The 22,447-nt window shown below is 31.8% G+C and overlaps 1 protein-coding gene and 1 long non-coding RNA gene across 3 annotated transcripts; both read right to left on the reverse strand.

The window, feature by feature from the left end:
* Window positions 1–139: 139 nt before the first annotated feature.
* LOC134274035 (uncharacterized) lies at window positions 140–2,523 on the reverse strand. The gene is made up of 4 exons (XR_009993539.1): window positions 2,065–2,523; window positions 1,169–1,367; window positions 302–409; window positions 140–193 (listed from the first exon to the last, which is right to left on the reverse strand). It is a non-coding gene; the product is annotated as an uncharacterized LOC134274035 (long non-coding RNA).
* An 11,698-nt stretch (window positions 2,524–14,221) lies between these two features.
* Window positions 14,222–19,076, reverse strand: LOC134274036 (uncharacterized). Of its 2 annotated transcripts, none has more exons than XM_062756276.1 (3): window positions 19,029–19,076; window positions 17,490–17,534; window positions 14,222–16,993 (listed from the first exon to the last, which is right to left on the reverse strand). In XM_062756276.1, exon 3 carries the CDS (start codon window positions 16,976–16,978, stop codon window positions 14,582–14,584), a length of 2,397 nt encoding a protein of 798 aa, XP_062612260.1. In that variant the 5' UTR covers window positions 16,979–16,993; window positions 17,490–17,534; window positions 19,029–19,076; the 3' UTR covers window positions 14,222–14,581. The 2 variants fall into 2 exon arrangements, with proteins under 2 accessions (XP_062612260.1, XP_062612259.1); XM_062756275.1 differs by having other exon boundaries at window positions 14,222–16,996; window positions 19,029–19,066.
* Between the last annotated feature and the right edge of the window lie 3,371 nt (window positions 19,077–22,447).

Here is a 22,447-nt window from a genome sequence, read left to right on the forward strand (position 1 = left end):
CATGCATTGTAAAATCAATCTTTAAAGCCCCTCTGGAGAAATTATCTCTCATATTACTGGTGAGGTTCCTACCGAAAGGGGTACTCTACTTAACATTGCTCATTTTAAAATAAAAAAAAAAAAAACCTTGTATAGCAATCCAGATCAGCCGAAAAGCATCTCAGGTCTCTGTTTATTTCCAAGCATTTCAAAACTAAAAATGATAATACGTGTAATTATCTTACGTTTAATCATGTACATTTCTTGCATTTAAATATGAATTAAGTATCACATAGTATAAAATTATGTTTTTCATTCTTACATTGAAAAATGGTGCTGCTGTAATAAGGTGTCTTTGGACATCCCTCAATAAAAAAGTCACAATCCTCTTGGTCCACGAACCCAGATGTTGATAAATGTAGGCAGTGTCCTGAAATATTTTTTTGTCCTTAACTTTTGCTTTGTATGGCTCATAGGTTTTTCGGGTAAAAAAAACATTTACTTTAGCACGTTTCAATACAAAACTACAATAACCTTTATCAGTAAGTAAAGTAATCAGATAGATATGTGCTATATGAATGAAACACTTTACTGTTTTGTATTGACTGCAGAACAAAGCGGCAGTGAGGAATTAATTTATCCGGTGTAACTCTTTGTCTATATACTCGCCCATATCTGCCCTACCATTATACCGTACGTACATGTATACCGGTATCTTTTTTATGTAGCCTTATTATTTTTATTAAATTAAAGTTTTGTTCTATTTTCAGTTTTATTTAGTTTCCCCATTTAAAAGGATGTATAAAGAAATCAATTGATATGTGTCTCTGAAACTGTACAATGTTTTAGATTTTAAAAGAGAAACATAAACAAGTTGCTTTTCCTTTGCAAAAAAGAAAAATAAATTTTAACTTATCATTTTTAAGTTAAACCTAGCTTCTGCAGGTCATCGGCATCGTTACATAATATTCATAACTTTAGGGCACAGGTGTGTTTTACTTGAGAAATTTGATACAGATTAGATGCTTTGCACCAATATTTTATCTTGTTCAGGCATCTTGATTGATGATTTAGCAGGTAAGGAATTTATGTCTTTTTTTTTAATGTGACCTAAGTTTAAATTTCAATAATGTTATTTAAAATGAATGGTATACCTTGAAAACATCATTTAAATGAAATGCAACTGTACCTTTTTCGTAAAGACCCATAATCTTGTCATAACAAAATTCCAGTAGAGTTGTCTTTTCCTGATTGGGAATACAGAGGTACTGAAGTCTGTTGAAGAAGTCATGAGAACAGTTTAATCTGGCACCAGCTTCATACCACGTGACATTAGTTGTAGGACAAGAGTCCACCTCATTGACAGGGAATCGCTACTGTGTTGAAACCTAGATAGCAAATGAAAAATATATGATTTTACTTTATTTCAAAGAGAGGAAAGAAACTGAACTTCTATTGCCCCGTATGGTAGATAATGGCGAGGGATGGCGTTTCTCAGATGCAAGTAAATCTATAAGAGAAAATGTTGAATCATTTACCTCCTTTAGGAATAAAGTAGTATACCATTATTACCTGAGTGTGGGGTTTTTAATTCTCAGTTAATTCGATACGCAAAAGGATGTTATAGATGCCAACTGTTTCTAAACGAGGGGAGTTATTGATAAAAAAAGTTCATGAAACAAAAAATATGAACACACTAGTTTAAAGTCTATGAACGATATTTCTTGGTCACGACAAGGAGCTAAAATAAGAATTAGTTTCTCAAAATGCGGTCATATAGGAAAGAAATAAGGTGAAGACATCGAAATCAACAACAACAAAAACCCCGAAAGACAGTTTTAATGCAAATAATTCATCATCAACTAAACATTAATGTGAGCCTTAATGTTTTTTTTACCTTAAATACAAATACATCCCTGAATTCTTTAAGGAATTGTAAAGAATTAATTTGATTTTTTTTTAATAATTGCTACACACGTAAGCAATATTAAATGCCTAGTAGTGATTCATTTCTTATACATTGAACTTAATATGTAGAGTGTAAGTTCTACAACAATTACTGTTAAACTAAGCGTATATATTTACCCTTTTTGGTCGATTATTGATTTGTCTGTGTCTGGTTATATTTAAAACGCTGACGTCAGGTGACGACACAACAATTAAAATCAAGCACATGAACAGACAGACACTTAATTCCAGCTGTCGTTGAGTTAAATATGTTCTTGGACACATATTGATCATGCACTAAAATCCAAAACTTGTAACGTTCAATACTAAAATTTAGGTCATCTGCGCTGGTGAAACTGTCTTGTGATTTGTGACGAAGTCATTGTTATAATTCTTAAAATGATTGAATACTGCAGCTGGTAGTAATTAAACGCTGAACTGACATGAACAATTTTTTCTCTGATACGAATCCAAATAACAAAATTCTTCTTGGAAAAAATGATAGTGCCATTATGGAAAGGCAATAATCCGTCCGTCAATGTCTTTTTTTGTTCTTAACAAACACAGGAGACAAAATGGCCGACATAACTTCCTTTTCTCTATGTTATCTTTCACTCGAAAAATTATGTACGGCCTAAACTCCTGCAATGAAATTCTTTCTGATCTTAATTTTCTTGAACTTCGGTGTGAGTTACTTCAGATGATTTTAAAAATGTTCAAATCCAGCGTAAATATAGATCGTGATATTTTACTGCTCAAGTCTACTGTATGTTTTTTTCAATATCTTGAAAGTTTAAATTGCTCTGTAGTTAGGTTGAAAAAAAGATTCACCTTGACAGTGTGCATCGTGCAATACATTTTGTAAGCTGTTTTATCGATTCTTTTGTCCGAATATCATAGTGGTTACGTACGTTTTGGGGGGTTATGGATCACATTGTCATTCACAAGTTAAAAACTAATACAACGAGGGAATGTCTATAAAATAAATGCGTAATTTACGTCTCATAATATTAATTACTAATATTTAAGCGGACCGATGATGTTAGACGATTTACATCCTTTAGTTTAATTAACAAGGAGATTAGCTCTACAGTAGGTTTACCTTAGATAAAAAGTTTTTAATTTGGTATATTTTCTTCTGTTGAAGGGTACATCATTGATTCCGGTAAAACATTTATTCATAAAATTATAACAAGAAATGCAAATAAGGATTTAAATCTATATTTTGAACAGCCCGTTGTGTAAATGTTCTTGCACGCCTATGAGAGATAATATAGAAAATCAATAATGATATAATAATATATATATACATTTGTGGTATCTCTCCATTATATAAACATACAGAGAGAAAATATCTTCAATTCTGTATGAAGTTTGTCAGAGGTCAGAGGTCAATACGTGACCTAATCACACGGCGCAATAATATCTACCGGTACATAAATTATCAAATGACCTGCTCTACTTGCTTTTCATGTCAAAAAATGAATAAAATAAGCAAGTAAAATGATAATTATTTTATTTTAAATGTAAACAAGTACATGTATTTCATACAGTTTTGGGCTATCGATTCAACCTGTGTACACAGAGAAAACTAAGGAGCCTAGGCCTAGCGTTTGTTTACATTTTTCTTCACTTTTGTCAGCTGCAGAGTCTCTAGATAACGTTCATCCTTATTCTTTGAATAGACCTTTGGTTAAATTTTCATGATAAACTTTTATTTTATCTTTAAATTTTACTCACGATAAATGTGTAAATTTGTTGGAAAATATCTTTGCAACCATGCCCTAAACAGCTGCCAAACACCTCGGCGTTTTCGTAGTTCTATGTAAAGCTGTCGCCAGTGTCTCCGTGTTTATCAGTGTTTTACGATAAGTATGCCTTTAGTTACTGAAACCGTGGAATGTTTCTGATCAAATGCAAATTAACTGGCTCGGACAAGTGTCTCAATACATCGGATCCATCCATCCCTTTCCAGCCAACTTTTTATGATCAATCTTCGGACGTGTTTCTTTTGTCTTTTCAGCATCGATTATCATTTTTCACGAATAAAATATTCCCAGACAACAATCTGTTCACTATTATATACAGTTACTGATCACAAGTAGTCTTTCACAAAATATTCCCTTCGAAATAGATTCCTTAGCCTAATGAATTCGAAGCGTAACCGCCATGCAAGCCGATTTACACCTTTCGTCATTTTTCAAAATCTACGACGGACGGTTAGTGCAATAATTTAAATTCGAAAATATTCAATTGTCTGTCTCAAATATATATATAAGTAATAAATAACAAGTTTATAAACTTCAATGGGAATTGAAGTGGGTCGGTACGTGATCAAATCTTCTGAGAAGGCCTTCGGCCTTCACAGGATTTGACCACGTGACCGACACACTTCAATTCCCATTGAAGTTTATAAACTTGTTATTTATTTCTTAAATAAATCAAAGAACAGAAATGATACATTTTGATTATTTTTGAGAATATGAATGGAATGTTGCAACCTTACATAACATAACAATTATATAGACTAAAGGATGAAGTGATTAATATATATGTTTTCAACATGTAATTAATATTTTGGGGTTTTTTAACTTAATTTGTTCTTTCTCCTCTTTCAAAAAATGCAGTTCGAGTGTCTTTTTATACCCTAGTAAGATTCAGAGGTATAAAATTTTATGTCCGACAGTCTGTCTTTCTTGTTGTCTGTCAGCAAAAACTTTAAACTTTCCTATAACTTTTGTGTGATTTGGGCTATTACTTTAATATTTCAAAAATGCAGTCCTTGTGACAAGAACTTTCTTTGGGTACCAGCAAAGATCTCTTGACCTTTGAGTTTAAAGTTTTGCCCACCTATTTTTTTTTACCTCGGCCATAACTTTTGAACTTTAAGTAGCACGACTTTTATACTTCAAAAGTTTATTCTCTTTGACTAGACCTTCCTTTGGATACAAAATATCTGATGTCTGAGCCTGACCCCGGAGATAACGTTTTATTTGAGAACTTTCCGCCCTTGTCATATTAATCTTAAAGAAATTGATTGTATGTTGTTGCACGTCCTCTTCGAGAATTTATCATTCATGTAGAGACGTCAACACATACCAGCGAAGGGCTTCAAATTGCTTCTTACTCGGCACTCATGGTAATGAGAAAGGTATATATACAATGTATTGACGAAAGACGATACATTTAACGTTTAACATTGACTTTGTAAATGTAGAAAAGAATATGGAATGGAATAATTTTTATGACTACTGGTTTAAAGTGCGTTAGCGTGTGTGAGTGTGGTGAATAGATGAATTGTTCTTTAAAAGTATATGGACATTAAACTTCTCAAAATTTGGAATGCTCATTAACACGTGTTTATGGGCATATGTTTTTTTTTTAAAAATAGTACTATGGAAAAGAAAAAAAATACGTAGAATAGATATAGAGGAGGAAAGGATGGCCAAGAGGATGGAAAGATTGTGTTAGAATGTGCCATTTACAATGAATTAACGATCTGGATGTCCAGCAAATTTATTTTCTATTTAAAAGCTGTGGATACTTATCATTAAGTATAATGATAAACTTATATCATTATATATAATGCTATATCTATTTTCCACAAGTCATGTTATGAATAAGGTTTTATTGCAATTATATTACAATTTTAAATAATTGATTTCAGAGTGAGCACCTGTTAACTTGTTTAGATCTTGTATTAATTAAAGAAGTCAGTGCAGAGACAAGATACAAACATTTCAAAGATTAATACATACATTAACTCACCTGATTTACCTGTATTAAGTGGTGTAGCGGGTGGTGAATCAGTTTCATCAGAGTCCGGAGCTGGTGCTGTCTTTTCAGGGATTAATCTAATATTAGACTGTCCGAGTCGTTTCCTTGAAGAGAATGCTATAATAAAATCAAGTGTTAATATTCATCTATTTTCCACCTCTCATTGTTATCAATAAGGTTTTATAACATTTTTAAATTATTGATATCAGGGTGAGCACCTGTGAACTTGTTTAGATCTTGTATTAATTAAAGAAGTCAATGCAGAGGGAGGATGCAAACATTTCAAAGGTTAATAGAAGGAACTGATATGCTGGAACAGGATGCTATTTAGAAACAAGAAAATGAAATTGTTTTATTATCTGTTCTTGTGTAATCATTGTATTTATTTGGTAGATTACCTGAAGGAAACGTTTATAGCTGAATTTTCAAAGAATTAAATTGTTTTTACCTACTGACCCATCTTAAAATTCATGCTTTAGTTGCCTTGTTTTTTTCTTTTCTTCAAGGTATTTTTTGTCATCTAAAAATTTACATGAAATAGTACAACTATGAATATATCTCATTCCTTTTTAAAAACAAGTAACTTATTATCCCCACTGAGACTGAACCACTTGAGTATATCTAATTTAAACACAATTCCATATGCAGAAGAGTCAGGACCAATCCCATCTCCAGGACAAATTAATAGCGTTTGGTAAATTTTAATTTTTGTGGATACGTAGGTAAATGATGTATATTAAATGTGAGGCGAGAGTCTGAGCTGCACCCAATGTCACAGCCCGAACTAAATAAAACATAGGTAATCAGAGATTACAGAGCTCACCTCAACGAATGTTGTCTTTAAGTATTAAGGCTAAGTCATGCACACAATTAACCAATAAAAAGTGTACATCCAAAAATGCAAAATTTATGCAATTTTGATTTGATACTTTGGAATAGACCTATATAAAAACTTCAAACTAGTTCTTCATCATGAAGTTAAAATCCAGCATCTGAAAAAAGTTTGAGAGATTTCAACCCTTGATGCATCATGTATGCAAGATTGGTTTATATAAGCCTTTTAGTTTCTTGGTAATCATGGTAATAAACCTGCACCCACAACTTTTACGAGACCTGTTCATTATCTAGAAAATGTATGTCCAATTCAGCATCTGAAGCAAGTCCATTAGTGTGCATTCAAAGATGTATCATCCATGCAAGTTTGCTCAACATAGAGCTCAAAGTTACTTGGAAATGAAACCTGTTAAAAAGCTAACCTTTTTACTTACGCTTGGATCTGTAGCTCTCTGCTTTATCTGTCCGAATTTCTCAAGCAGAGAGATACAGTTCTGCAGCTAGTTCCAAACCCACATGAAAAACTGTATTTGCTAGACCTACAAAATGGTGGCCAATGGTAACTTATTTAGAAAATTATAATTGAAATGAAAAAGTTGCCCTGGTTGGATTGATCCATCCTTAAGTTTGTGATTGGCAAGGTTTTAATTTAGAATGCAAATTAATTAAAAAAAAACTGAAACAGATAAAAAGAGCTACCATAGATATATTTTGTAACTTACCACTGATCTCAGCTATGACTGCAGAATACATTGTTCCCTTGAATTTGGCCCTTATATACTCTCCCTCTTCGTACTTCTCTATTTCTTTACGGGGCTGACAGATTGCGTCTATGTTTATTATGCTAACATAGTTATCCTCCCATTCTATCAATGCAAAAACTTTAGGGTCTGCCATTTTCAATGCCTTTTTAAGTTTGCGGCGCGATTCAAGTTTGCGCCTTTTCGTCGTGACCAATAGAAAATCCGCTCTGTAAGATTTGTAAGGTCGGGTTAGCAAATAGTTTCGAATTTTCGAGAAATAAAAAGAAGAAAGAATAAAATTTTAGTATATTTTTTCACTAATTAAGTTAAAATAAAAAACTTTAATTTTAACCATCTAATGATTTCAAAGAAATGTTTACACCAATATACGCATCCACCATCGAATGTGTTGAAAAGCGAAGAGCCTTGTTTTGGATATCACAACAACAAGTATGGCCCCGGAGGTCAAAACAGCGGACTCTGCAGAAGTTTGGGAGAATGGTCGTAAAAAGTATGAATGTGCATTGTGTGGCAGATATTTACAACAACACGGTCCACAATATATCACATACATACCTTGCATGGGAAAACAAAGTTTTTTTTAACTGCATTAATTTTTAAATTTTTGTTAAGTGTTCGACCTAAAAAAAAAATTAACATGGCGTTCAGTAGGGATATAGGGTACCTCTATTGAAATTTTGTTGGGCTAGATATTGATTTGCTTACCTTTTACGCATGTAAATCCCAACATAAAAATATTTACAGAAATATCTGTTCGAAATATGAGATATCAGTGCAAATATCTTGCCCAGCAGAATCTCAATAGAGATTTATTATCAGGTCCAGTCCAAAGACTATTTCTACCTACGTAGCTATTAATAGCTACCTAGGTATTTAAAGTTACTCAAAGTATGTATTTCTACCTACGTTTTATAATTTCTGCATTTTGCGGCACAAGACCAAACTGCGCAAGATGGTAAATACCATATCTTTTGATACAGTCACACTAATGATGAATACGATGAAATTTTGGACTAAAAATGATTACTTCCTGAGTCGACAATTTAACATTAGTTTCTATGCAAAATTGATAATATATGAAGCAATCATTTTTTGGCCAAATTTTTGTCATATCCATCATCAGCGTGACTGTTTCAAAATTTTTTGTGCTCATCATGTTGCGCCGTTTCTGCATTTGGCCACAAAATGCAAGTAAAGCAGAAAGTAGATAGAAAACCCTTTTATTGAAATACCTCGTAGTACTCTGCATTACAAGAAGGAAAAAAATGACCTGTGTGATAAAAGTCTTGTCCGTAACAATGAGATTGAAAAAGAAAAGGCCCAAGGCAGTAATAAGGATGTGGAAAGTGTGCTGACTGTGAATGACTATACTCTTGAAGGTAATTTTCATTTTTAGAACAGCTAAATTAATCTCTGTTTGTATGAAGTCTTGAATATTTACCCCGAAACTTCAAACATGTTAGCAGATCACTATTGAAATAGTTCACCCTACTCATTCTCTAAAGGTTTGTTTGGCATGTAATGTCATGCCCTTTTCCAAAGGAAAAAAACAATAATGATTATATAAGAAGGGGGGTATGTACATTACTACCTGGTACAAATGTATATCTCGATTAATATTGAAGTTAAAGTTTTTTTAGTGAATAGTGGTTCAGTGATTTTGCGTAAAGCAACATTTACAGATATTAATATATATCTTTTTCCAGTTTATCCAACTTGGGCAAATTTGCCATTACTTTGTAAAATGCATGAATATCATGCATGAATTCTCTTTGTTTCACTTCATGTATAATGTTTGAATAACAGAGTTGCATCTTTAGGATGATAATACTTGTAGGCTAAGGATGGGAGAACCTCAAAATTTATAACTAAATGCTGTTGAAGAATTTAAATACATGTACCACCCAATCACAGATATGCCTTAAAATTCTAAAGATTGTGTTAAAAGGAGTGTAAGAAAGTGCATAGATCTGTATCATTTTTCATATGTTTTTGTCATGGACAATTAACATGGAATCAGCATGACAAAAGTCTCATATTACAATTAAATGTAAAGTTTTTTTTCTTTATATGAATACATACATGTCTATTAAATGTTTTATAATAAATAATGTACTGTTTTTTTTAAAGCGAGTTGTAAAATATATGTATGAATATTCATGAAGACTATTAATTTTTAATTTGAATTGCAGGTCAATCAAATCTTCATGAAAATTCATGAATGTTCATTCCCATGAACTTCTGGTGAGTTTTACTCGTATGACGACTCCGATTTACCAATATTCATATAAATTCATCATTTGTTCATGAACTTCATTTTATGAATATATTCATGAATAAAATTCATGAACTGTCCCTATGAATCAGTCATGAACCAGTCATGAATATTTCATGAAGTTTCATGAACGCTTCATAAAAGTTCTTCAAATCATGATTTTCACCTCGCAGGGGGAGTAGCTCGCTTTGTAAGATGTACACAGTACGTCTACACTCGTCGGATCTCTACAGTGAAATACATTGGCCTGATTAGCGATCTGCTCCTTATATACGGTTTGTAGGGATAGAGTTGAAGAACGGGAAATATGGCGGACTGTGCCTATTTACGAGTAGTTTTCAGCTTCAATATTTGTTTGGCACAAATCGAGCATTAAACATCGGAAGAAGCTTCGATCTCGATGCAACAATGGATTTTATTTCGATTTGTTCAGGTAACTCGAAGAAATTAAATACTTCTTTATATAGATTATCTGATCTATGTTTAAAGCAATATGAGCTGCATTTTTGAGAATTTTATTTTGCTGGTAAAATATGTTATTATGATTTGTCTCTATGTAATCTAAAATCTTAAGATCAATAAGACAAAAATAAAGTTTAAAAATGTTTCAGAAGAAATATTTCTGTACAACCGAAAATACATGTACTAGATAAGAAATTATTACGGTACAGGACGATAATAATTCAATTTTGCTCTAATCAAAGCTTATAAAAAGTTCTTCCATGGCAAATATTGATAACAGAAGTTTATAAATGTTCCAATTTTTGTCATTGAAATAGTTAATTCAAATTTGCAATTTTTCCCCCTGTCAAACATACAGCTCATATTGCTTTAAGCAGTTTAATGTTCGCCGTTCAGTAGACAGTGGTGTGACAATTCTAAGCCTAAAATACGGAAAAAAGACAGTCCGTATTGAAATAAAAGAAGCAAAAACTTTTGCGATTGCTTGTAATTGCCATTAATAAAGTTAACATACAATTAACAAAAGATTGTTGTAAATTCTTTGAAAGTTCAAAGTTACGTAAAGAATAAATATCCAGCTTTTATGTGTACACTTTTGTCAATGATCACCTTTGTCCGTCACGGAATCTTTTTAATTAGAAACATTAGGAGATAAATAAAAATCAATAAAAATGACTAACAAATGAGTAAACTTATTGTCCTTGAAAAGTGTGTATTCTTACGATCCTATATATCTGAAATAACAAAACTCTAGGAAAGGAATTCGATTAAAAATTGACATATGACAATGTTTACAGTCGATGAAAAGTTCAGTAAGTGTAGTAGCCTTCAAAAGTCTGTATTTACAATAAACATATTATCTGAAAAAAAAGATCAAAATTCCCAAGTCTTCAAATCAAGGTCAGTCAAATAGTAAAAATCTTAAATCTTCCTGTTGTTGTTTTTGTTTTCTCGTTTTGTTGAGCCGTTGGTTTGAGTACACTATAGTGCATAGAGAGTGATCTTTCGGATGTTGCAAAGTGTCTGGTCTAAGTAGATTTTAGCACTACAAAAACATCACTAGTAAATAGCCCTCAGTGATGCAGTCTTCCATCAGCAGGTGATGGCGTTTCTATTTGCAAATTAAAATATTTTCAAAAGGGGCATTTTACAATTAACAAACAAACCTTTGACTTTAAATTATTCTTTTCGCAGCATGTATTTCTTAATTTATAATTAAGTATTTTTTTTTCAGAATAAAGTATTTTAAAAAGTATATGAACAAGAGCGTGTTTGAAATTTGAACAGTGGTGATAGTTTTTAATAAAACAGAATCGGAAGAAATTTAGAAACATGCCTTTTTCCCGCTGACATTCGCCAGATTTTAAATAAAAAGGAAACTCACCTTTTCAAGAAAGAAATTCTATTCAAAAACCACCAACAAACACTTAAATATACAATTTTTATAACCGAACTTAAGCTTTCATCAGTTTATGTAAGTAATGGTTATAAGCCGAAAACTGTCTATTATGTCAGATATTAGACGACCCGAGGCGCGTTAGCGCCGAGGACAGTCTAATATCTGACATAATGGTCAGTTTTCGGCTTATAACTTACTTAAAACATTTCACCACTATCGAACACTTCCATTGTTAACTTATTGGACAGCCACAGGTAAGGTCTCGTTCTGCTTGGATGACTACCTGGCACTGTACATCAAGTTAGGCCAAAGAAAACCAGTTTTGATTTTTCTTCTGTCTTTATTTATACATGTAGTAGGAATCATCGAAAGGTGTTTTATAACAATAAATATAAACATTAACTTTGTTTAGTCTTATTTATCTGCATTGCGCCATTTTTCATACATACTACGCATGCGTAAAAGTCAGTTCTACTAAATGCTTTACAATTTATTCATTTTACAACGCGACGACCACGGATGACGACGTAAATTTTAATTTTAAAAAAAAGACCTTCAAAATCTGGTGTTTTGACGATGCCATTTGTCGATTACACCAAGATGCCTCCTCAGTTCAAGTTTTCTACTGTGAAATCCGGATATATATTCTTATGTTTCGGAATTTGCAAGAAACAGTTTCCCGTGAACAGGTAATTTTTGTAAAGTAATAGGATTTGAAGGATATTACTCCAACTACTGTTTCAGCATTTTCTATGAAATTGGGAGATTATTTCTGATGATTTTTTTAATGCAACACTCTGTCTTTTGTGTGCAGGTTTTGAACTCGGAAGGATTTTACTCCACCCACTCTGTAAAAGAACGATAGACAATCGCTGAAATAACGCGGGACTAGGTGGCCAAATGGTCATAAATCACCGAAAAAAATTACAGATTCTGTTGGAATTTCGTGAGCTAAATTTTGTGCTAAATGCGAAAAAAAATTGATATTTCAATGAACAAAAAACCCAAAGTTGTGTGTAAGAAGTGAAAACGCATGCTTCTCGTTCATCTTTTGTGTCCCTTGGATTCTATATAATATATTATTATGTTCCATGGATCAATCATTATGAAATGCATCTATTATATACATGTACCAATGAACGGTGAATATAGGAAATTTATGATCGGAGCCACGGATGCGTCTAAAATAATGAATCTGAGACATTCAACTCGCTAGATTATTTGTGCCATTTTCAATAGGATTTTTTGTGAAATATTAACCTTTAACGCTACTAGTTTCCTATATTGTTCATGTTAAATTGTTTGATTTGTCATTGCCTTTTAAGTGCTGTTTACTTATTTGCCTCGCCCTTTGTTCTCATTTTAACGTTACCTGTACCTGTCCAATAAGTTGAATCTTATCGGACACCTACAGGTAACTTATTAGACGGGGTGCAGGACAATAAAAAAATTTATTGAACCAGGTTTAACAAAAGATGACGTCACAAAAATATTTTAACATAGAATAACACATGGATTTCACTAATTTAAATCTTTTTAAGTGAAGTTAAATTTCAAACTTAGTATACATGTAGAAGTGTTTATAGAAATGAAAGATATAATTTTAATTCTCCTTTTGCATTTTCACGTGCGCATGATATTAAAGGGCGATAGTTAATGACTGCATGTTTTTCAAATTATTTTATTATAACCTGGTTTCAGTCAGTCTATCCTTGATAATCTACGAAGCGGACTATAAAAAAGCGAAAACTGACCCAAACCAAGTTATACTCGAATAGTTTGGCCAAGAATTGGATTCATTCCTTATACTTTAATTTAAAAAAAAAATAACAACTGTGGATGTAAAATTTTGTTCCTTTTTATGAGTTCAAATTTGCCTCTCAATAATACATCTCTAGTAACGGAAGTGATGGGAAGCGAGGGGAGGTAATAACTGATTCATAGACCTAGCAGCCATTTTGTTTGTTTACATGAGATAGGATCGAGCTACTGTTTGAAGTTAAAGGTACATTTATTAAATCTGAAATTTTCCATGAAATCTCGAGCACTGGAAATGAGGGGATTTCATGGATACAAATTATTCTGCTTGTTGTCAAGGGGGTGTATACATAATAATTTGCGTTCCATTTCGGAAATCAACAAATGAGAGGCTAGAATACAAACAGAAGTAAATTACTTACATGAAATTATAATTATATATTGTTGTGTTTTTAATGAATGTTTCTAAGTATCCCTTCCATTTACAGCGTCATTCATTGTGCAACATTTATAATGTTTCTCCGAGGATCACTTAAATGACGCGACTTTGAATCAGTATAGAAAAAACTGCTTATAATATGTTATAAACAAACATACAGAGGCTAAGACAAATAAACTTCTGATATTTCAATTATGGTTTAGAAACATTTTTCGGTATGTCATTGATATGGTAAAGACCCTCGACAATGAAAGTAAGGCCTATTTATAAATTTGTTGAACCTTTAGTACATACATTGTATGCAAATAAAATATCAGCTAAATTTGACCATGCTTCAATACAATGCTTGAGAAATATGCTTTGTGGTTAGAAAAATGTATATCTAAAAATATTTTTTACTCAGAAAATGTTTATGTGGAAAGGTTATACTTTGTACAAATATATATTTTATTTAAATAATGTACAAAAATACAAGACCTCACAATAAAGAGAAAAAAAATCATATTTCTGAAACTTTAAACAATGTAAGAAAATACATAGAAATTTCTTTGAAAACATAAAAAATGTTAATCATGACATGGACAGAAGAGCATCAACTAGAATATTTCTTTTTAATCATGAAAGTCTTGTCTGCATCATGGAATTAGGAATTTTTGTTAGAACAAAAATCTTCTGTTTGCTAACCAATATGTACAAATAAAAATATACACAAAACTGAAAATCCCACAGGCCTGATCGGGCTTTTTTTACCTACATTCAGCTAGACTGACTGAATTTTCTTTAAATTGTCTTCCATGCTTTTTCTTTCTGTATTTTTATCTTTATCGTTTACATTTTCTTTGATTCAAGCAATCTCGATGTTTTCTTGCTTATTATTATTTTTTTTATTTTCTACGATGTTTTCGGTTTCTGCATTTATTTCCTGTTCAATTATATTTATAGATGCATTATAATTCTGTTTCGTCTTCATTTGTATTTTCTCCCTCGTGAGAAATCGCGATGTTTTCTTGTTCATCAATATCTTCTCCCATGTAAGTCATCTCAATGTTTACTTGTCCATTCACATTTTCTTCATTGTTACGAGTTTCTTCATTATTTTCTTCCGTGCCCTCATTTTCATTCATCAAAGAAGATGAACATCCACAATTTATGTCGTTGCAACATCCCCAGAAACATCCACAGTAAAACTCACTTAAAATCTTGCAACATAATTTACAACCCGATTTTGGGACTTCTGCTTCATTATAATTAAAAATCAATTTAGTTGTCCTAATCTTCTTTTCATTCAAATCATCCTCAGATATGATACCATTGCAATCAAGATTATGTACGCTTGTTAACTGTCTAATTAGTTCGTCTAAATCGTAGTGCATTTTTTCAACTTTGTCAGCATTGCTCTCGAAAAATAAAACCTCAATTACACCAGGTGTGAGTAGAATGAAAACATAAGTCAAAAATATATTTAAATCAAACGACTTTTCCCCCTCAAGAAAGTGAACATCAATGAGAGTAAGGTACATGATTACGAGTAAAAATGAAGTCATTAATACTTTTGCTAAAAGGAAAAATATTTCCATTTTTACGGGACAACAACGCCTAACGATATAATCATAATCCTCAATAAGTATATCATTTGTACCTTTCAACTGAATGATTTTTTGCAGCAATAATCGATACAGTTGAAAAAATTGTAGAAAAAATTTGCTCATATACGTAAAAATTGCTGTAACAATAAGAAATATGTAAAGCTGTGTTGAGTACAAATGTGGAATAGCTACTAAAATGAAATAAATAAAGAATTGCACAATGCAACTTACTCCCATAAATATTGCATTACAATATGCTGATAAACCTATAGTAACTAAAGAAAGAAAAATGCATATAATACATAAAAAAGAAAAACATCGACGGTCTACAATACCTTTAAACTTACATGTACATGTACATGTAGTTATACTTCTCAGAGCTAAAGTAGATATTTTTAAATATAAAAAGAATAATTGATTTAAAATTGGAAAAAGAGAAAATATACATATACAAAGTATGTTAAGCAAAAATATAATAGGAGAAAAAATTACCTTTCCTATATACTTTACACATGCTGTACATATAATGTTTACTGAATTTTGTTCAGCTTTTAAAGGAATCAAATAAACTTGTCCCCAAAATTTTAATGAAAACAATAAAAACAATCGATTAACCACTTTTCGTGAAATAGATTCCTGTATATCTATGTGTTTTAAGAAATGCCGTATAGGAATAAATTTGCAGAAAAAATAATCGAATAAAAGTAATTGATCACTGGACTCTTTTGATAGAACTAAAATGCTATTGTTCAATGCAGACAGGGCAAAAAAACTGAGAATGGTTGTGATTACAATCAAAGCTATGCTCAGTTCAGAAACCCCATGTGTAAAATATATCTCCTGGAAAAGATGGACATTTGGATGAAAGCAAACCTCGCAGTGATTTGTCAAGATAACCTTAACTATGAAAGCTGTTACCGTCACAATATATATCAGGATGGAAATACGAGTGGCACTGGTGGAATTAGAGAAATTCTTTTGAAATTCAGATAAATTTTCAAATTTTAGGTCCCCAGTTTGAAACATGATTCGAAGAAAGAAGCGACGAGGTGTGTAAGGGTAGTCGGCTTTAGTGTATACCACAAGTTCTCGCCTAACCTTTCTTTCATGCATAGATCTTGACAATATCATAGGATAGTAAGAAATGATAATCAATATGATTGCGATAGTAATATATATAATTGGAGATTTTTTTACCGTAAAAGGAGATGACATGTCAAGACCATTAAAACATTTAAATTCATAACCAACAGACACATAAGCAATGAAAAACAAAAATTCCTTCCATTCCTGGTTATCGAAATAACGATAGCAAAAATACCCACTTGTACTGTTATGGATTTTAAATAAATGGTGGTAAATTTGAATCGATAGTGTGTCGTTATTACACACTGATATATTGTGTATACTAACATTTAGATTTAAAGTATGAGAATTTTGTTTCATCAAACCTAGGGTAAATACGTCAATGTCCACAGGGTATGACAGATAGTGTCTATATTCATGTGTTATCCATATCCAATCAGTGATTTTATTCCATGTCTTCATATTAAGAGTCAAGTTTTCAAATGATGGAGAACTGATATTCACATAAATAAACTGCATTCCTTTCCGCAGAGATGAGAGATGTTTGAAGTTTTGCTTATGTTTTCCAAATTCATCATCTGATATAATACATGAGTTTACTCCTATGTTTTCTGTTTTCCATACAAATATTATCAGTGGAAGGAGAATCCAGAAAACCTCAGGTCTATTCATTTCCGGTTTCGAAACCTACTTATGAAACAAATTCAAAATTATAAAGGAAATATGGGCATTCATACAATAACCTAGAAAATCAAATTTTATCAACTTATGAAATATATGGAGATAACAAACAGTAAACATGTAGTTTTCAAGCTCAAGAGTCCATAAAAGAATACAAAATGGGAGCAGAGCAAAAAATTCGAAAGAATGGGCAATAAAACTTGATTGATTGATTGACTGTATATGGTTTAACGTCCCTCTCAAGAATTTTTAACTCATATGAATTATGGAGACGCCACCACTTTCCTCTGGAGAACTTGAAATTTTGTTCTACATTCGGCACCCAGGGCCATCGAGAGACCTTTTTCGTGCCAAGCGCATTTAAATGTTTTTAAACATGATGATGGCATTTATTTCAAGCCTATGCCTCTCGATACAAATTTCAAAACTATTCTCGTATAAATTAAATCAAACTAATGTTCAGAATATAGGAATGTTTTTTGAAATTAAAATTCTTACTTACGCTAGGTTTTTATGTCCTTGATATGTCCTTGAGATCACTTAAAAACTGTAATTCAACAAGAATAAAAAATTATGTTAACTTCCATCAATTGTTAAGTTAATTTTAAAAGATAGTCTTCAAATGTTTCATACACTTTAGCGCAGCGGACACCATAAATAAAAATCCATTACATATTTTTAATAACCTTGAAAAATAATACACGCCCTGTCTCGGTTTACACATACTGCGGTATGGTGCATAATGACAGCGTACTATTTAGCACTTCCATTGAAAAGATTTTGAAATGATATTTATAATCCAAAGATTTTCTTGAGATTTAAGTTTGCATTAAAATTGTTTAATAACTAGTTCTGTTTGCATTTGTAACAGAGCAGAAATAGCAAAACATACACTCAAAATGTCACTTTTTCCATTTGTGGTTGTTACAATAGGAAGCTTTTACATGTAGTTATGCCATTGTTTTTGTTTATCTTATTTTCTTCTGATGATTGAATTTCTTAAAACAAAAAAATCAGTAAGAGGTCATTAATGTTTGGAAGTGTGAAATATGAAGGACTTTATCTAACTAAATGAAATAGCTAAAGTTGATAGACTTGAGAAAAATATTTTGCATAATTAATTACCTTTCGGAGCAGGAAAAACTATAAAACTAGAAAAAATTTACAGTTAATTTAAAAAAAAATCTAAAAATGTCTCTGGTGATGTACTTATAGGTAGATGCATATTGTTGACATAATTTTTGAAATGAACATGTAACCATGCTCTAGCTGTTGAATTTTTGATTAGAATAACATGTAAATAACACACTTGAAATAAACTCCCTTCTGTCCATACAAATGAAAAAAGACATATTATTCTTATATATCATTTATTTTAATTTTGTTGATTTATACTCTGTTCGTTGAACTATATTAATGATATAAAAAAATGATTCTTTATATTTACATTTAGTGTTATTTACTTTACGAAATCCATTAGGAATCTACGACGTTCAAATGTCTATAACACACGCGAAACCTTGTCACCGCGCGTTAGAATACAAAGTAGGAACTTTATGCATTTTCAATACTCTAGGACAACCAAATTGTACATGTTTTGACAAAATTTAATAGAATAAAAATAACCCCGTTAAATTGATGTAAAAATACAAAAAATGTGCGTTTAAAATTAATTTGTCACTTTTTTTCACGCAATGTTTGTTGCGTTATTCAACTTTGTGACATCACAAATCTTACGTCTATAAGACACACCAGTTTTGAAGGGCGCAAAATTCACTCAAAAGATTACCGAAATAAACAATAATGAAAAGGAAAAATTATAGAATGTAAATATAAACATTTAATTAATATTTTAGGATGTCTTGGTCTTAACGCCCGACAGTACATACCGATTGTGCATTTGATGCGAATATTTTCAGAACACAGGTGGTAAATTGATCCGATTCAGGCAAAAATTGATTTTTTTTTCACTCACTGAAAACAGTATTTATCAACTGGAATTCGTGTTAATCCCAACTAAACTTGAATATTCAATACTCACCTCTAGTTTGCAATAATTACATTCTATCCATCCAAATTTGGACTTCGATATGTGCGTTGGCAAACATTTGAAGTAAGTTACCTTTTCTGTGCGAAACTGAAACTGATCGATCAGCAGGTGACGTAATATATATTTGGGAAATTGATTACATTAGGGTTTTTTTCAGTTGTAATGATTTTCTGCACTTATCTTTTCTGTAATTTTTTATGAACATGCAACAGATGTTGGGATCGATAATTGCAGTAATGTTTAGCTCTAAATTCGTTCTAAAATAACACTACATTGGAAGATCGATTTTGGGTTTTATTTCAAGTTATGAACTTTACAGGTCTGGACGATTTCCAACTAAGGAATTGATGAGCAATAACCGTGATATGCAATAAATACACAAAATAAACAAGGTGCTAGTTCTTCTGACCAATCAGATAACAGCATTTATACAAACCCATGAGAAAATAAATAAATCATGTGGTTTTATAGTTTTTTGCTCAAAAGATTTTTTTGGAACAATTTTTAAAAAAAAACTTAATTCAAATTTAGGAAAAATATGATATTTATGACAATTCTATCGTGAACAAACAAACTTGAAAGCTTAGAAAACGTTTTATGTGGGATTAAAAATCTGTTACTAGGAGGTAGCTATCCCAGTAGTTAAATTTTGTTAAAAATGTTATGTAAATACGGAAAACTTCCAGTTTTTAGAGCTTTACATGAAAATCTTATCGAATTGATAATTATCTCAACAGCCTGTCTCTGAGAAAAGCATGCAAAATAGTCCGAAAGCAAGTTTCTCCGATCGCCTTCAAGTTTTGTGTACAAATTCTAGTATGCTTGAAATGAAATCAGACAAATTTTTACTGAGCTAATCAAACCCATATATGTTTTATGGCCTCTTACTAAACATAGCTCTTATGCAACAAAATTTGAGGTAATTCTTTAACGTTTTAGTCATATTTTGAGGAGAAAAAAATTGCAACTTTAAAAATTATTCAAATATTCTTTTTTGTAGTAAAAGAACAAAGATTAGTTCTTCTTGAAGGCATAGTCAGAATGACTGACATTCATTTTGTTTTAGTGCAAATAGGTCATGAAATTGGCTCTGTTCCAAAATTTGGAAAAATTTACAATTTTTGATGGAATTGAAACTATTCTAGTAAAAAAGGGGGATGTTTTAATCCAAAAAATTTTATTGCTTATTGTTATGGATGCTTATGTTAACAAAATGTGAAAAAATTACCACTGGCCTATGTACTTTAGAAAATATTGAAAGTCAAAGTTTGTGAAATTTTCACATCAAAAATTTCAATGATACAATAAGAGCTACTCATAAAATAGCTCAAAACATGTCTAAAAATTTTAAAAAGTTAATCTCTGGAGATCTTCCTATCTGTATTACAGAATTAAAACAAACATAGCTCTAAATTTAATACTTAATTACTTAAAATGAAAAAAAAAAACATGAAAAAAGAGGCGGGAGGGGGGCTATGAATTCCTTATAAACCACTAAATGGATAAAGCATAAACCTTTTTTCACATTTAATGAATGTATACATACTTGTTCAATATTTACACAAGTGAAGACATTATTCATCATATTAGTCATTTGATTAACATATTTGTTTGACCGTTATTATAGTTGGCAGCTACATGTAACTGTAAAGCTTCACGTTACGTCACGATCTAGTTGACAGCTGCGCTCAAGGTAAATTGTACACGCCTCCTAACCGCAAGCTTTTCTTCTTATCCCTGATTGGTTGCTGGTGAAACAGACTATTTCTGTGTCAATGTTGATAATTTGAGTTGACCACTTTCGTGAGATGCATCTGACGAAAAGATCGTGACGTAACGTAAAACTTTACATTTAACTGCAAACTATAATAAGTAGAAACAATTTCTGCACATTTTCAACATCATTGTTACAAACATTGAGATATTTCAAACAAGTTTTTTTTTACTGGGGAAAGGTGAAATGACTTCAATATTTTTTTTTTGATGAATGTGACACAATACCTCCTCCTTTTTGTGAGCTACTAAGCCATTTATTTCGTTTATGAAATTTAATCATTTTTTTTTTTATTCAGTACTTTTTTCTTCTGCCATAAAACACAATCTGGACAATTTACTTTCGTCTCACATTCTTCACATATCATAGACAAGTAATTGTTCACTTTTTGGGAGAATCATCTTCTGGATTTTAAAGCCAAACCAAATCATTTTTACTCTTTCTGAACTCCACCAATACCTCTTCCTGATAGGACACTATGCAGTTTGTATCAGTAAATTGTGAAACTCTCTAATGCTTTGAACATTTGAGTAGCATACAAATTTGCTGTGATGTTCTTACGTGATCTTGAATTTGTATAATAAGTGAGATTTCCAACTGACAAATATTTTTCAAATTTCAAGACTGAAAATTTTGTTTGGCCTGATGAATATTAACAGGAGTAATACATGTATTGATGATTACTAATCTCGTTGCTTGCTGTAGTGTTTAAAGAACTTTCACAACTGGTATCATCTTTCATCTTTCACTTGATCAATCAGATCATGGTTTCATTGAAAAGACACTTCAGTTCTGCTCCATTGTTCCTGCTTTCTCGGAAAATACTGCATTACCTATCAAACAAAATGCACAATGAAATGAAAAGAAATGTGTCCTCCTTCTTTGAGTATATACTGTATCAGTAAAATATGATTACAGCAAGAATAATTATACCCGCACTTTCTAAAGAAAGTTCGGGTATATTGTTGTTACTCATGTCCGTCCGTCCGTCTGTCACACTTTTCTTCCCTGAACTCCTCCTACATTTTACACAGTAGCTTAATCATATTTTGGGAGATGGTTGGTGGGGTCATGTAGATGTGCAGTAAGGTTTTGGAATTTTGATTTTGCCCCTGGGGGTCAAATGGGGGACGAGAAATGACGTTTTTTATGCAAAAAGCCCCTTCTTCCCTGAACTCCTCTTACATTTTACTCAGCAGCCTAATCAGCATTTGGGAGATGGTTGGTGGGGTCTTATAGATGTGTAGTAAGGTTTCGGAATTTAGATTTTGCCCCGGGGGTCAAATGGGGGTAGAAAAATGATGTTTTTTTATGCTAAAAGCCGCGTCTTCCCTGAACTCCTTCTACATTTTAATCAGCAGCCTAATCATCTCTTGGGAGATGGTTGGTGGTGTCATGTAGATGTACAGTAATGTTTCGGAATTTAGATTTTGCCCCGGGGGGTCAAATGGGGGACGAAAAATGACGTTTTTTATCCAAAAGCCCAATCTTCCCTGAACTCCTATAACATTTTAATCAGCAGCCTAATCATCTTTTAAGAGATGGTTGGTGGTGTCATGTAGATGTGTAGTAAGGTTTCGGAATTTTGATTTTGCCCCGGGGGTCAAATGGAGGTCGAAAAATGACGTTTTTTATG

Source organism: Saccostrea cucullata, unplaced genomic scaffold (genome assembly GCF_032062105.1).
Source record: "Saccostrea cucullata isolate Sc308-1 unplaced genomic scaffold, CSIRO_AGI_Scuc_v1 ctg7676, whole genome shotgun sequence".
In the NCBI taxonomy this organism is placed as follows: Eukaryota; Metazoa; Mollusca; class Bivalvia; order Ostreida; family Ostreidae; genus Saccostrea; species Saccostrea cuccullata.